A 12,791-nucleotide genomic window follows, 5' to 3' on the forward strand; every position below is an offset into this window, starting at 1 on the left:
GAAAGTCGTCCCCTACAGCTATTCTGATTGACCTCTGACAGTTGTGTTACGAGGCTCAGCGAGCACTCGGGGATTTGTGCAATTACACCAACTCAATGTTAAAACCATTGATTAAAAAAAAAAACCAAGTGCTTCAGCAGCAGAACTTGTTCATAAATTCCGACTCTCTGAGAAAGAGGAAAGGGGCATTTTTCCAGGTGAACAGCATAAAGGTTTATTGAGGTCTTTTTTTAATAATTGAGAAAATCCCTGAGAAGAGAAGCTAAAAAGCAGCATGTCTGTGACACGAGTGACAAGAGTCGAGTCTGTTAGAGGGGATTTGGAAAATCAGCACGCTTTGCAAATATGCCCTTTCATCTCACGGCTTCAAAAAAACTTCCATATTAATCAAGTTAATCCTGGTACTCTGCAAAAAGGAGGGCTCTGTATCTGTCTATCCATTTTACAGGGAGGGAAACAGAGGCAGCTGTATGGAAAGCAAGAAAATACTGAGTATTCTCCCCTCCTGTTGTGATTTGTGTGTGCTGGTAAACAAGCATCCTAGTGAGAAATGAAAGGGGGTCAATCTGTTTAGTTCATCCGAGGGAAGGTTAAGAGCCAAGAGGGAGATTAAACAGCAAAGTTCAAGAGCTGAGAAGACGCAGCTCTCCTAATGGAGCCTCAAAGAGGCTCTTATGGAAAGAGGTGACCTGGTTTGACCACAGGCTGTAGGAGTTGGTGCGTAAAGATTTGTGTGAAATGATCTGCTTGCTCTTTATGAAGAAGGTCAGGCTGGTTGGTACAAGGATTTTATCTGGGTTAAACACCTTGGAAAAATGTATCTCTAGTTGGTCATCCAGCATTGGAGCTGTCGTCATCGCTAATCACTTCTGAAGCCCCCAGTGAAGGCAATTCTCCATCAGCAAGGTAGTGGTAGAGCTGGGAACAGAATGCAAGAGTTCTGTTGCTCTTACCACCCGCTGCGTTCATTAATGGCAGGTAGTTATTATCCACACTGTCTGTGATTTTACTTTTCTGGAGCTGAACAGTAAACAGAACCAGTCTGCTTTGTGGTAGCAGTGCCGTTCCCCAGGCAGGAGAAATCCTGGGGAGGAGCCCAGCAGTACCAACAGCACCAACAGCTCACTGTGAAGTTCAGGGCAAGGAATTCACCTGCATGCCTGGTCTTGGCTTCGGCTGGCTATTAGCCTGCAGGAAGGTCCTACTGAATCCACAGCCAAGTTCCTAATGCTCTTTCCTGAGGAATCTGGAGGTTCTCCTTATGATGTGATGGATCTGTCCTGAAAAGAGTGAATGCTCAGCCTGGGATGCATGCAAATGCAAGACTGGAAGTTGTTTGTGAGTCTGGAAGTTCTGCGTCTGTGACCGCTTTTGCAATAGATCACATTGCCTGTGTGACCCCTTCCTCCCATCCCATAAACAGCCACCACCTGCGCTTTGATGACAGCCGGTTAGATACCAAGGAGGGACTCCAGTTTATGGAATCAAATGCCAGAGGTTTCCCAGAGAGGTTGTGTAGTCTCCATCCTTGGAGATATTTAAAACCCAACTGGACACAATCCTGGGCAACCTGCTCTAACTGATCCTGCTTTGAGCAGGGGGGGTTGGCCTAGTTGCTCTCCTCAACTGTTCTGTGATGTTGGCCCATTTCTCCAGCCTGTCCAGGTCCCTCTGGATGGCAGCATGACCCTCTGGTGTATCAACCACTCCTCCGAGTTTGGTGTCATCAGAAAACTTGCTGAGGATACACTCTGCCCCATCATCGAGATGATTAATGAAGATGTTAAACAGGACTGGACCCAGTATTGGCCCCTGACCAGCGTTGGCCGGTCTTATCACCTTCAGGTATGAGAAGACCTTCCCCATGTTGCCTGTTGCCAGAGGTGCTCTGTCCTTCCTCATAGGCTCTCCCAATGTCTCACTTAACCTTTCCTGATTTGGTTTAGAGCTATTCCCTTGTCTTGTCCAACACGAATGAAGAGAACGTTTTCCTCCCTGTCTTTTTGCAGCAGCTTTGCACAGATTTGAAGGCTCAAGTTTTCCAATCAATCTTCCTTTCTGTAGGTAAAGCAACCCCATTAACTCAGTCTTTCGTAGCAGGTCATGTTTTCTTGACCTGTTGTCATTCTCCAAGTTCCCTCTAGACTCTCTTCAGTCTCTGGCAAATCTTTGCTGCAGTTTGTTGCCTACAGCTGAGGACTCCGCAGTTTAGGGTCAAGCAAAAGGTTTACTTCACCTGTCTAGAAGATTGTAATCCTATTTATACATGCCATGATGATGTCTGCCACCTTTCACAGGAAACGTCATTGTGGATTCGTGTTCAGCTTGCCGTCTATAGCATCCCTCCATCCTTGGAGGCCATCTTGGGCATAGCGATCATGAAATGATAGAGTTTTCGATTCTTGGAGAAGTAAGGAGGGAGGTCAGCAGAACTGCTACCTTGGATTTCCAGAGGGCAGACTTTGGCCTGTTTAGGAGCCTGGTTGACAGAGTCCCTTGGGAGGCAGTCCCGAAGTGCAAAGGAGCCCAGAAAGGCTGGACATTCTTCAAGAAGAAAATCTTAAAGGCGCAGGAGCAGGTCGTCCCCATGTGCCGAAAGATGAGCCATCAGGGAAGAAGACCGGCCTGGCTGAACAGAGAGCTTTGGCTGGAACTCAGGGGAAAAAAGGAGAGTTTATGACCTTTGGAAGAAGGGGCAGGCAACCCAGGAGGACTGCAAGGATGTCATGAGGTTATGTAGGGAGAAAATTAGAAGGACAAAAGCCCAACTGGAACTTAATCTGGCTACTGCTGTGAAAGACAATAAAAAATGTTTCTATAAATGCATTAGCAACAGAAGGAGGGCTAAGGAGAATCTCCATCTTTTATTGGATGTGGGGGGGAAACATAGTGACAAAGGATGAGGAAAAGGCTGAGGTACTTAATGCCTTCTTAGCCTCGGTCTTTAATAGTCAGACCAGTTTTTCTCGGGGTACCGAGCCCCCTGAGCTGGAAGCCAGGGACTGGGAGCGGAATGAAGCCCCCATAATCCAAGGGGAAATGGTTAGTGACCTGCTACACCACTTAGGCACACAGAAGTCTATGGGTCCAGATGGGATCCACCCAAGGACACTGAGGGAGCTGGTGGAAGTGCTCAGCAAGCCACTTTCCATCATCTATCAGCAGTCCTGGCTAACCGGGGAGATCTCAGTTGAGTGGAAGTTAGCAAACGTGATGCCCATCTACAAGAATGGCCAGAAGAAGGATCCGGGGAACTACAGGCCTGCCAGCCTGACCTGTGTGCCAGGGAAGTTTATGGAGCAGATCATCTTGAGTGCCTTCACATCGCACGTAGGGGACAACCAGGCAATCGGGCCCAGTCAGCATGGGTTTATGAAAGGCATGTCCTGCTTCACTAACCTGATCTCCTTCTATGACAAGGTGGCCCGCTTAGTGGATGAGGGAAAGGCTGTGGATGTTGTCTACCTGGACTTTAATAAGGCCTTTGACACTGTTTCCCACAGCATTCTCCTGGAGAAGCTGGCTGCTCATGGCATGGGTAGGTGTACTCTTTGTTGGCTAAAAAACTGTCTGGATGGCTGGGCCCAAAGAGTTGTGGTGAATGAAGTTAAACCCAGCTGGTGGCTGGTCACAACTGGTGTTCCCCAGGGCTCAGTATTGGGCCAGTTCTGTTTAATATCTTTATCAATGATCTGGATGAGGGGATCAAGTAAATTTGTAGATGACACCAAGCTGGGCGGGAGTGTCGATTTGCTGGAGGGCAGGAAGGCTCTGCAGAGGGATCTGCACAGGCTGGATCGATGGGCTGGGGCCAGTTGAGTGAGGTTCAAGACGGCTGAGTGCTGGGTCCTGCACGTGGGTCACAACAACCCCATGCAACGCTGCAGCCTGGGGGAGGAGGGGCTGGAGAGCTGCCTGGCAGAAAAGGACCTGGGGGTGTTGGTTGACAGCCGCCTGAACATGAGCCAGCAGTGTGCTCAGGTGGCCAAGAGGGCCAATGGCATCCTGGCTTGTATCAGGAATAGTGTGGCCAGCAGGACCAGGGAGGTGACGGTGCCCCTGTACTGGTCACTGGTGAGGCCGCACCTCGAGTGCTGTGCTCAGTGTTGGGCCCCTCACTACAAGAAGGACATCGAGGTGCTGGAGCGTGGCCAGAGAAGGGCAATGAAGCTGGTGAAGGGTCTGGAGCACAAGTCTTATGAGGAGCGGCTGAGGGAGCTGGGGTTGTTCAGCCTGGAGAAGAGGAGGCTGAGGGGAGACCTTATCGCTCTCTACAACTGCCTGAAAGGAGGCTGTAGCGAGGTGGGGGTCGGTCTCTTCTCCCTAGTAACAAGGGGTAGCACAAGAGGAAACGGCCTCAAGCTGCACCAGGGGAGGTTTAGGTTGGGTATTAGGAAAAACTTCTTCACCGAAAGGGTAGTCAGGCATTGGAACCGGCTTCCCAGGGAAGTAGTTAAGTCCCCATCCCTGGAGGTATTTAAAACACAGGTAGACGTGGTACTTGAGGACATGGTTTAGTGGTGGACTTGGCAGTGTTAGGTTAACGGTTGGACTTGATGATCTTAAAGGTCTTTTCTAACCTAAATGATTCTATGATTCTATGTTTCTCTGCAGCACTGGCCAGTTGTTCCCCATCCTCTGTTTGTGCATTTGTTTGCTGCTTCTAAATTCAGGTCCCTGCAGTTGACCCAAATTATGTAGCATCTTATTTTCTTTGTCAGACATCACTTCTGTTTTGTTAGGGTTGTTCTGAATGCTGAAGCTGTCATCTAACCTCCCTGTTTGGTGTCATGTGCATTTAATAAGACTAATCGCCATTCCATCACCCAGCTCACTGCTCAAAATACAGATGGAGAGAGCAGAGCTTGGTGGACCCCACACAGTTTCTTCTTTGGTCATGACAACGGTCCACTGGGATCATTTTTCTAATTAAAAAAAAAAATCACCTGCACCTCCAATCCATTTCTTCTGCCATGCAAGGAGACTCCTATAAACTCCATAGGAACAAGGAAACTCCATAAAGCTGTAATACCTGCTGTTTTTTCTGCTGACTCCACTGCCTGCTAACTTGTTGCATAAAGAAGTTAACATTGGTTTGATATGACTTGTTGCCAGATGCATACTGGCTGTTCCTCTGTTTTTACCATCAGGTACTTTCAGTGAATTTATTCCAGTATTTGCAGAAGGTGGAAATGAAGCTGATGGGTTTGCAATTTTCTTACTCTTCCTTTCTCCACCCATTTAGTAAATAGGCACAGTTAGGGTCCTCCAGTCTTCTAAGGGGGCCATGAATGGCTCTCAAACGGCTTCAGGTATCATAGGAAGAAAATCACAGAACCACTGAGGTGGGAAGGAACCGCTGGAGGTCACCTTGTCCAACAACCCTCCTCAGAGCAGGGTCTCCTGGAGCAGGTTGCTCAGGCCGGTGTTCAGCCAGGACTTGAATATCTCCAAGGATGGGGACTCCACAACCTCTCTGCACAACCTGTGCCAGTGTTTGACCACCCTCACCATAAAAAAAACCCCAACCAACCAAACAAAAAAAACGCTAGCTTTTTTTCTTTTTTTAAGTGGAATTTCCCATATTTCAATTCATCCCCATTGCCTCTTGTCCTGTCACTGAGCACCACCGAGAAGAGTCTGGCTCCATCGCGTTTACTTCCTCCCATCAGATATTCCTACACATTAATAACCCCCACCCCGAGCCTTCTCTTCTCCAGGCTGAACCGTCCCAGCTCCCCCAGCCTCTCCTCATATATCAGATGCTCCCATTCCTTAATCATCTTCATGGCCCTTCGCTGGATTCACTCCAATACATGCATGTCTGTTCTCCTTTTCCATTTCTTTCCAGTATGCTTATGTCTTTCTCAGTCAAACTCAACTTTAAAAACATCTAACTTGCCTAAAGTGATCTCCAACCTATTTCTTCCATGCTGAAATCTTACCTTTCATTCCTACTACTAATTATGCTGGCCAGCTGAATGTCCCTCTAAATGGAGACTGATTTATATAAGGGAACTCTAAATAATTTTGCCTGCTTGGTTTTGCCTGCCAGTATCTTTCCCAATCCAAGAACGTGGACTAACCCTTTCCTTGAGATCCTATATCCTACTGTTATGTTCACTGCATGATTGATTTCTACAGGATATACAAAGCAAGAAATAGTTGCATGTCATTAAAATACGAATTCATGCCTCTGGCAAGATGGATGTCCTTTTAGTCTGGCTTGGGTGTGGTTGTTCCTTCATTTATATTTTAGGTGATGAGGATAAAGCTGTGATAAAATCTGTTTATATTTTATTTTGTCTGTATCTAGTATGTTAGGCAATGCTCGTTCCAATTTGTACAAACTGCCTTCACAGTAAATTGGACAAGTCTCCCTGAGGAGCAGTAGACAAAAGACTTGGGAGGTGCCATGGGGATGGGGAGGGAAATTATTTTATTGCCAATCAAATTAAAAGTATTTAGATCTGCTGTTAAATTTCCCTGTAAATATATTGCTGTGGGGTAGGAGTGTGGTTCCAGAGCTGTGTGAATAAGGGATATTTCAATAGCTTAGTAGGGTGGAGTGGGAGGTGGCTGTTTCTGAAAAGGTTGGTTAAACTAAAACAAAATATTTTATTTCCAGTTCTTTCTTTCTTTCTTTCTTTTTTTTTTTTTTCCCCTTACAGAGAGAAAAAGTTTTAAAATGGAAGCATGCTTTGAAAATGATAAATCAACATGAAGCGTTTGGAGTGCTCTAAAAGCCTTCCTTCTCCCCCCCGCCCCTGCACACCACTCTGTTGGGGAAAAAATAGATGCATTCACTGTTTGCCAAAGAAACATTTGCCCAGTTGTAATCAAGTCATTTTACAACACGGTGTAGACTTTCACTCCACGTTTGTTGTATGTGGCCTTGGGGAGGTCATGGCAGCAAATGCTTCCCCTTGCTTATCTCTAAAAAGAAAGGCCAGGTCAGGATGAGCCTCTGTATAGAGGCAGTTTTCAAGCTGTTTGGTTGTCCCACTTCCCTCCTTACATCCGTCTTAATCTGTAGCCATGCTGGGAGGTAAATAAAAAAACTCCTTATCCCTGCCTAGAAATTTTCCTGTAACTGTCTTCTATGTGCCCTTATTTTTCCAGGTAGGAGTTTTGCTAGAGCTTGTGTTGCGTTTTGCAATGGAGGTTGTGTTACTGTGGTAGTTGTGGGCTAACCTGAGACCTGGGAGAGGCAAGATTTGTTCCCAAGTCCGCCGTAGACTTCCCAAGTGAATCTTCATCTGTTTCTTGTAGAGTTTAGTGGTTGTGATGAAGAACTTCCATCCAGACATCATATATTATATTTTTGTGGTGCTTATAGTTTTACGTGCTTTACATGATTCACTGTTGTGTTGTTGCGTGTCTTGGAAACCCTTGGTTTGCAAATGGCTTCTTTTAACTTTCCCTCTTGTTTACTTCATTTTCTACCTATCTCCTCAACGCACACACAAATACATGCACTCGTCCTCTCTCTGGCTGCTTGGGCTGTTGCAGGTTGGCTGCCATAGATTTGGACTGAAGGCTGTTTTCCTAAAATGAAGGATTTATGGCCTAGGGGTGCCTGCAGCCTCAGGTGCCAATTATGTGTGTATGTGGTACACTGAGGCTGGGTGGGGAAGCTGTACTCTGGATTTTCTCCACTTTTAATGGATTTAGCTGCCATCCCTTGCGCTCTCAAGGCAGTTGCATTTTCATCCTCTTTTATGTGTCTGGACCAATTAAGGGAGGATGGTGAGTGATTTCCTTTGGTCCTAGAGTTTCCCTGTCTGGCAAATCTCAGCAGTAATTTTTTGCTTGGTTTTGAAACTTTGAAAGAAAAAAGGAGAATGAAGTACAAGAGGTGCCTGAGATCATTAGACTGTTCCCAGTACAGTCCAGAACTGGGAATTTTCTAGTGCTCTACTCTCCATGGAGGACAAATCAAAGGAACAGTTGCAAGTACACCGCTGTGTCAGTGCACCCCAAAAGAGACTTCAGCTCTTTGCTGAGGCATCTATCAGTGCATACATCAGAACATTGTGCAACGCGTGGCCGTGTGTCAAGAAGCTCTTACAAGCAGGAGCCCATTCCCAGCTTTTTGCATGTCAGAGGGAAAGTAGCTGGTCCAAGCCATGTCTGGTTTGAGTATCCAAGCCCAGGATGGAGCGTTGCATCTCATGGCACCCAGCCTTACACCCCAACATCTTTCTCAGTACAAGAAAGACATGGACCTGTTGGAGCGGGTCCAGAGGAGGGCCACAAAAATGATCCGAGGGCTGGAACACCTCTGCTATGAGGGAAGGCTGAGAGAGTTGGGGTTGTTCAGCCTGGAGAAGAGAAGGCTCTGGGGAGACCTTATTGCGGCCTTTCAATACTTAAAGGGGGCTTACAAAAAGATGGGGTCAGACTTTTTAGCAGGGCCTGTAGCGGTAAGACAAGGGGCGATGGTTTTAAACTAAAAGCAGGTAGATTCAGACTACATCTAAGGAAGAAATTTTTTACAATGAAGGTGGTGAGACACTGGAACGGGTTGCCCAGAGAAGTGGTAGATGTCCCATCCCTGGAAACATTCAAGGTCAGGTTGGACAGGGCTCTGAGCAACCTGATCTGGTTGAAGATGCCCCTGCTCATGGCAGGGGCGTTGGACTAGATGACCTTTAAAGGTCCCTTCCAACCCAAACCATTGTATGATTCTATGATTCTGCCATTGCGCTGAAGGGGTTGCACAGGCTTGTTGGAGAGGGTGGTTTGTTGGCCCAGTTTTTTTGGTTGTCCTTCAGTTAAAAAGTGATATTTATAAGACAGAGCAACTCCCTACATGGAGGGCAGGTGGCATTCCTAGTCATCTCACGCCAACTTGTCCTCTCCACTGGACTCTCCCATGCTGCTATACTGCAGCATCACTGCATTGCTGCTTGATAAAGGGCTACCCCATAGGTAGCATTGTCTTCTGCCTTTTTTGGGGAATAAGTCTCTATCCTCAGCCTCCAGATTTTCCCTGTTTGGGGCATTTTTTCATAGTCTTGGTGTAAGGAAGCAGCAGCAGGGTTTGGTCCTGTATCATGCCTCAACTGATGCAGCACCTTTATCTCTTCTCTTCCTTTGCTGTCATCATTTCCATGCCTTAGGGTTGAGCTATTTTTAATATCAAAGTCCTGGGACCCTGCTGATATGCTGGAGGGTATCTGGGGCCCATGGTGAGACAACGCCTGTGGATGGGAAGGGAGAAGAAGTAGTCTTTCTCTGACAGTGCTGCATCGGTTTCATTCTGCTGCTGCTACCTTAGACCTGGCAGCTTTTTTTTTTCCTTTTTTTTTTTTTTTTAACCAGCAAGGAAAAATAACTCTGGCTCCAATATTTATACTAGAGGCCCAGGAGCTTATAATATAGCAGTAAACTGTCTCTTTTGAGAGCTCATCAAGACTGCAGCATGATGGATAGACTCCTAGCCAGCTGCGTAGTGGTAATGTTCCAGAAGACAACATTACCTTTTTTTGATCGAGTGCCTAGTCTTTGCCTACCAGCTCAGGATCTCAAAGCACTTTGTGAACAGCGAGGAATTAAAAGTCTTGCCATGGCTGAAACAGATAAATGGTTGCCCTTTACCACTGGAGAAAATAAGGCACAGGGAGGTCAAATGACTTGTTTGCCCCCAAGATCAGCTGTAGTCTAGGAGACCTGGATTTTAGTGCTTTATTTTTTTGATTGTAGGTAGGCATCCTGAGGTTTGGAGATAGTCCTGTATTTTTTCATTTGCCTTTTTTTTCCCCCTTTTTTCTTAGAATACTGGGGCTTAACTGACTTTTAACAGTGTTGTATCTGTCTTTTTCTCTGTTTTCTTAGGTTTCAAGTATAATCCCGCATCCATTGCTATCTAGAAAATGTCTTATGGATCCATTGATGGGAGTGGATTTGGGGGCAGGAATCCATTTGGAGGCCCATCGAGACAAGGCTATCAACCTCTTGGTAAAGTATTGATCCCTTGCTGTAATTTGTTCTACTTGTCTCCCTGGGCACTGAAGTTTTACTTGCTCATGTTCAGTGTGGCTGATGTATAAATTTCACACTCTCCGGAGGTCATTTCTGATAGTGATTTTCAAAGGTGAAAACCAAACTTTTGTTGGGTTTGGGTTGTATGATGAGGCACCATCTTACCATGCTCAGGACTTGAGGCTGCAACATGGAAGGGCAGCACTGATGAGGTTTTTGGAGGTATTTTGGGCGACTACAAGAAGAAATGTAGCATATACGCTAGACCTGCTCATGACTTTCCTCACCTACCCAGCAACTTTGCAAGAAGTTTGTCCAAATGGTTGGTCTGTGGCTGGCTGTAGGCACACAGGTGATAGGAGTAGATGGGAAGATGGGCAAAGGGCAGCCGGCTGTGCTTCCACAGAGGGTAACTTAATTGCTGTGGATGCTGCTTGAATCTGGGAAATGTGCTCAGATGTGGCAACAGGATCAAAAACTTGCTCAGGAAATGCTGAAACCATAAACAGTGTCTTGCAAATGACTGTGGATTCTGTTTTTGTGGCAAGCAAAGATCAGCTGTGCTTTCCTTACCTGTTCCCTCCTTGCCCCAAACGACTCAAGAAACACTAACGTAGAAAGAGAAAAGCATCCAGGTGTCAACCTGTGTATCTGAGATGGTCCCAAATGTACAAGTCAAAGCTGTGCTTCATAAAAGCAAATTCATAATGTAACTGTCATAACATGGAGCGCAGCTAATGATTATAACCTCCTGTTTTTGTGTGTTGAAGGCGTTGACTCCACTGTGTCCCCTTCTTGACATAGGCAAGTTGTAGGAGGCATCCTTTGCTAGAACAACACTGGGTAGCGTAACGGGTGTCCCTGTTGACGTGGGGCTGGCTTGTGCACGGAGGTGGAAGGTAGTTAGTCTCATCCTGCCCAATTCTGAGCTGCTGCTCGAGATGTCAGCCTACATGGGCATGGGCAGATAAAGACCACATCTCCAGCTGCACAGATGTGCACCAGATCCTGATCCAGATGGGCAATTGCTGTAGGGCCGGATCTGGGTTAATCTAGTCTGGCTTTCAGCAAGCCTTGTTAGCTGGAGCATATGCTTGCATTTAATTTTGGTCCTGGATCTGGCTTGCACTGCAGGGTGAGGCTGCAGTGGCTACGGCGTAGACTCGACTGGGAGTTCAGACCTCTGCAGAAGCATCAGGAAAGAGAACCTTGTAACATGGCAAAGGGCTGTGTTATCGCTTTGCACCGGGGAAGAACATCACCCCTCTCTTCAATTGCCTTTGATTTCGACTGGGCTGTTCATTAAGGCAGCCTGACTTGGTTTTCAAGTTTTGAGGGTTGCAAATGTTCTTCAGGAAACATTTTGTTGTTTTGCAAATAGCTGTTCCCCCTGGATGGAAATATAAAAGAAGCGTAGAGGTTTCTCTTGGTTTTCTGTTTTCTTACGAGTTTGGGTGTAATTATGATATTTTTTCTTTGAACAGGGAGAAGGTATTGAAGTAAGTGTGAGTTGTCTGTTCAGTTGTAAATAGTGATGTTTAGACTATTCTACAGGGCATAATTAAAGGCATAAAAGCAAGGAAGAATGGGATACTTGGGCACAATGAAAGAACCATAAAAAAAGAGAATTGAAATGTGGACTAGACAAATGATGAATCTCAGTGCATTGTAGTTTAGGTTAAAAAAACAGGAATACTTATTGTGCTGTATGAAAGGACCACTATTTTTAATGCAAATGCACAGAATAATTCAAGACATTTGCAATCTCTAAATATTTGAAGAGATACCTCAACATGCCCAGCTTGCCCATTGTTTGGCGGTTACAGATGTGACACTGAAGCCACCCTCACTGGATTGCAAAAAGCAGCTGATGTAGAAACATCAGGTTTTTTGAGACAGCCATGAATGTCAGCTGCCCGGCTGGAGCCTGTTAACGTGTTGGCTTATGTCTTGGAGTTGAGTGCTGGCTTCCTCTCCATGCATGCACACATCATCTCAGGTGGCATTGCGATGGACACATCTCCAAGGTCCTCCAGGGCTGATTTTTCCAGCAAGCCAAAATTGGTTGCTGACCTGCTAAATACTGAGTTGGTCCCTTGGCTAGGCGTCCCTGTGGAAAGGATTGCAAGGGAAGGAACCTGACTGCGTTGGCCAAGGGCAACTTGGAGAAGCTTCTCTCCTTTCTGTCTCTATCAGAGATGTTACGTCTGAACCTGTGTAGCTTCCCAAGCCCCTTTGCCACGGGAGACTGAGTAACACATGCTGGATGTCTTTTGTTATACTACATCCAAATATTATCATTCGTTGTCAGGAGTAACGCAACACTAACTGTCTGCCTCCTGCTTCTGAAAGACGGATGACTGGCTTGCTAAGAAAAACTGCCCACTATGTTAGATCATGGTATGGCTGGAACAAGAGAGTGTGGCCTTCCTGCCGGCGTACATATGTCTGCTCGCAGTGGGGGCAGACCTTGATGGACATGTTCTGCCTGTGCTCTAAACCTCTTCTTCTTTTTATATCTAATAGATAAATAAAAACAGGTACCAGCATCCCTGCAGATAGTTACTGTCCGATGGTAGCGTGTGGTCCAGCGGAAATATTCAGGCATCCAACAGAAAACCCTGAGATCCTGCAACAATAAAGGTGATGGGGATGGCACTGCTTAATAGCCTTTCGGTAATAAATTGGTGTGGAAGTCACATACAAAGAAGAAGCAGGTTTTGGCAGCCCCAGCTCGCCCAAGGAGCTTGAGGCTTGTCACAGCAAGTGGTCGTACAGTGGGATGGGGTGAAAAAGAACTGTTG

The 12,791-nt window shown here is 46.2% G+C and overlaps 1 protein-coding gene across 1 annotated transcript in view; it reads left to right on the top strand.

Annotated features, from left to right (window-relative positions):
* Positions 1–1,683: 1,683 nt before the first annotated feature.
* The window catches only part of TSNARE1 (t-SNARE domain containing 1), a gene marked incomplete at its 5' end in the record, with an annotated part of 395,143 nt that continues 384,035 nt past the window's right edge, over positions 1,684–12,791 (top strand). The window contains 2 exons of the mRNA XM_082315677.1: positions 1,684–1,845; positions 9,841–9,963. Coding sequence (XP_082171803.1) covers positions 1,684–1,845; positions 9,841–9,963 — 285 coding nt within the window. The remainder of the gene's footprint in view (positions 1,846–9,840; positions 9,964–12,791) is intronic.

The sequence above is a fragment of the Platalea leucorodia genome (assembly GCF_965183815.1).
Source record: "Platalea leucorodia genome assembly, chromosome: 1".
Lineage (NCBI taxonomy): Eukaryota > Metazoa > Chordata > Aves > Pelecaniformes > Threskiornithidae > Platalea > Platalea leucorodia.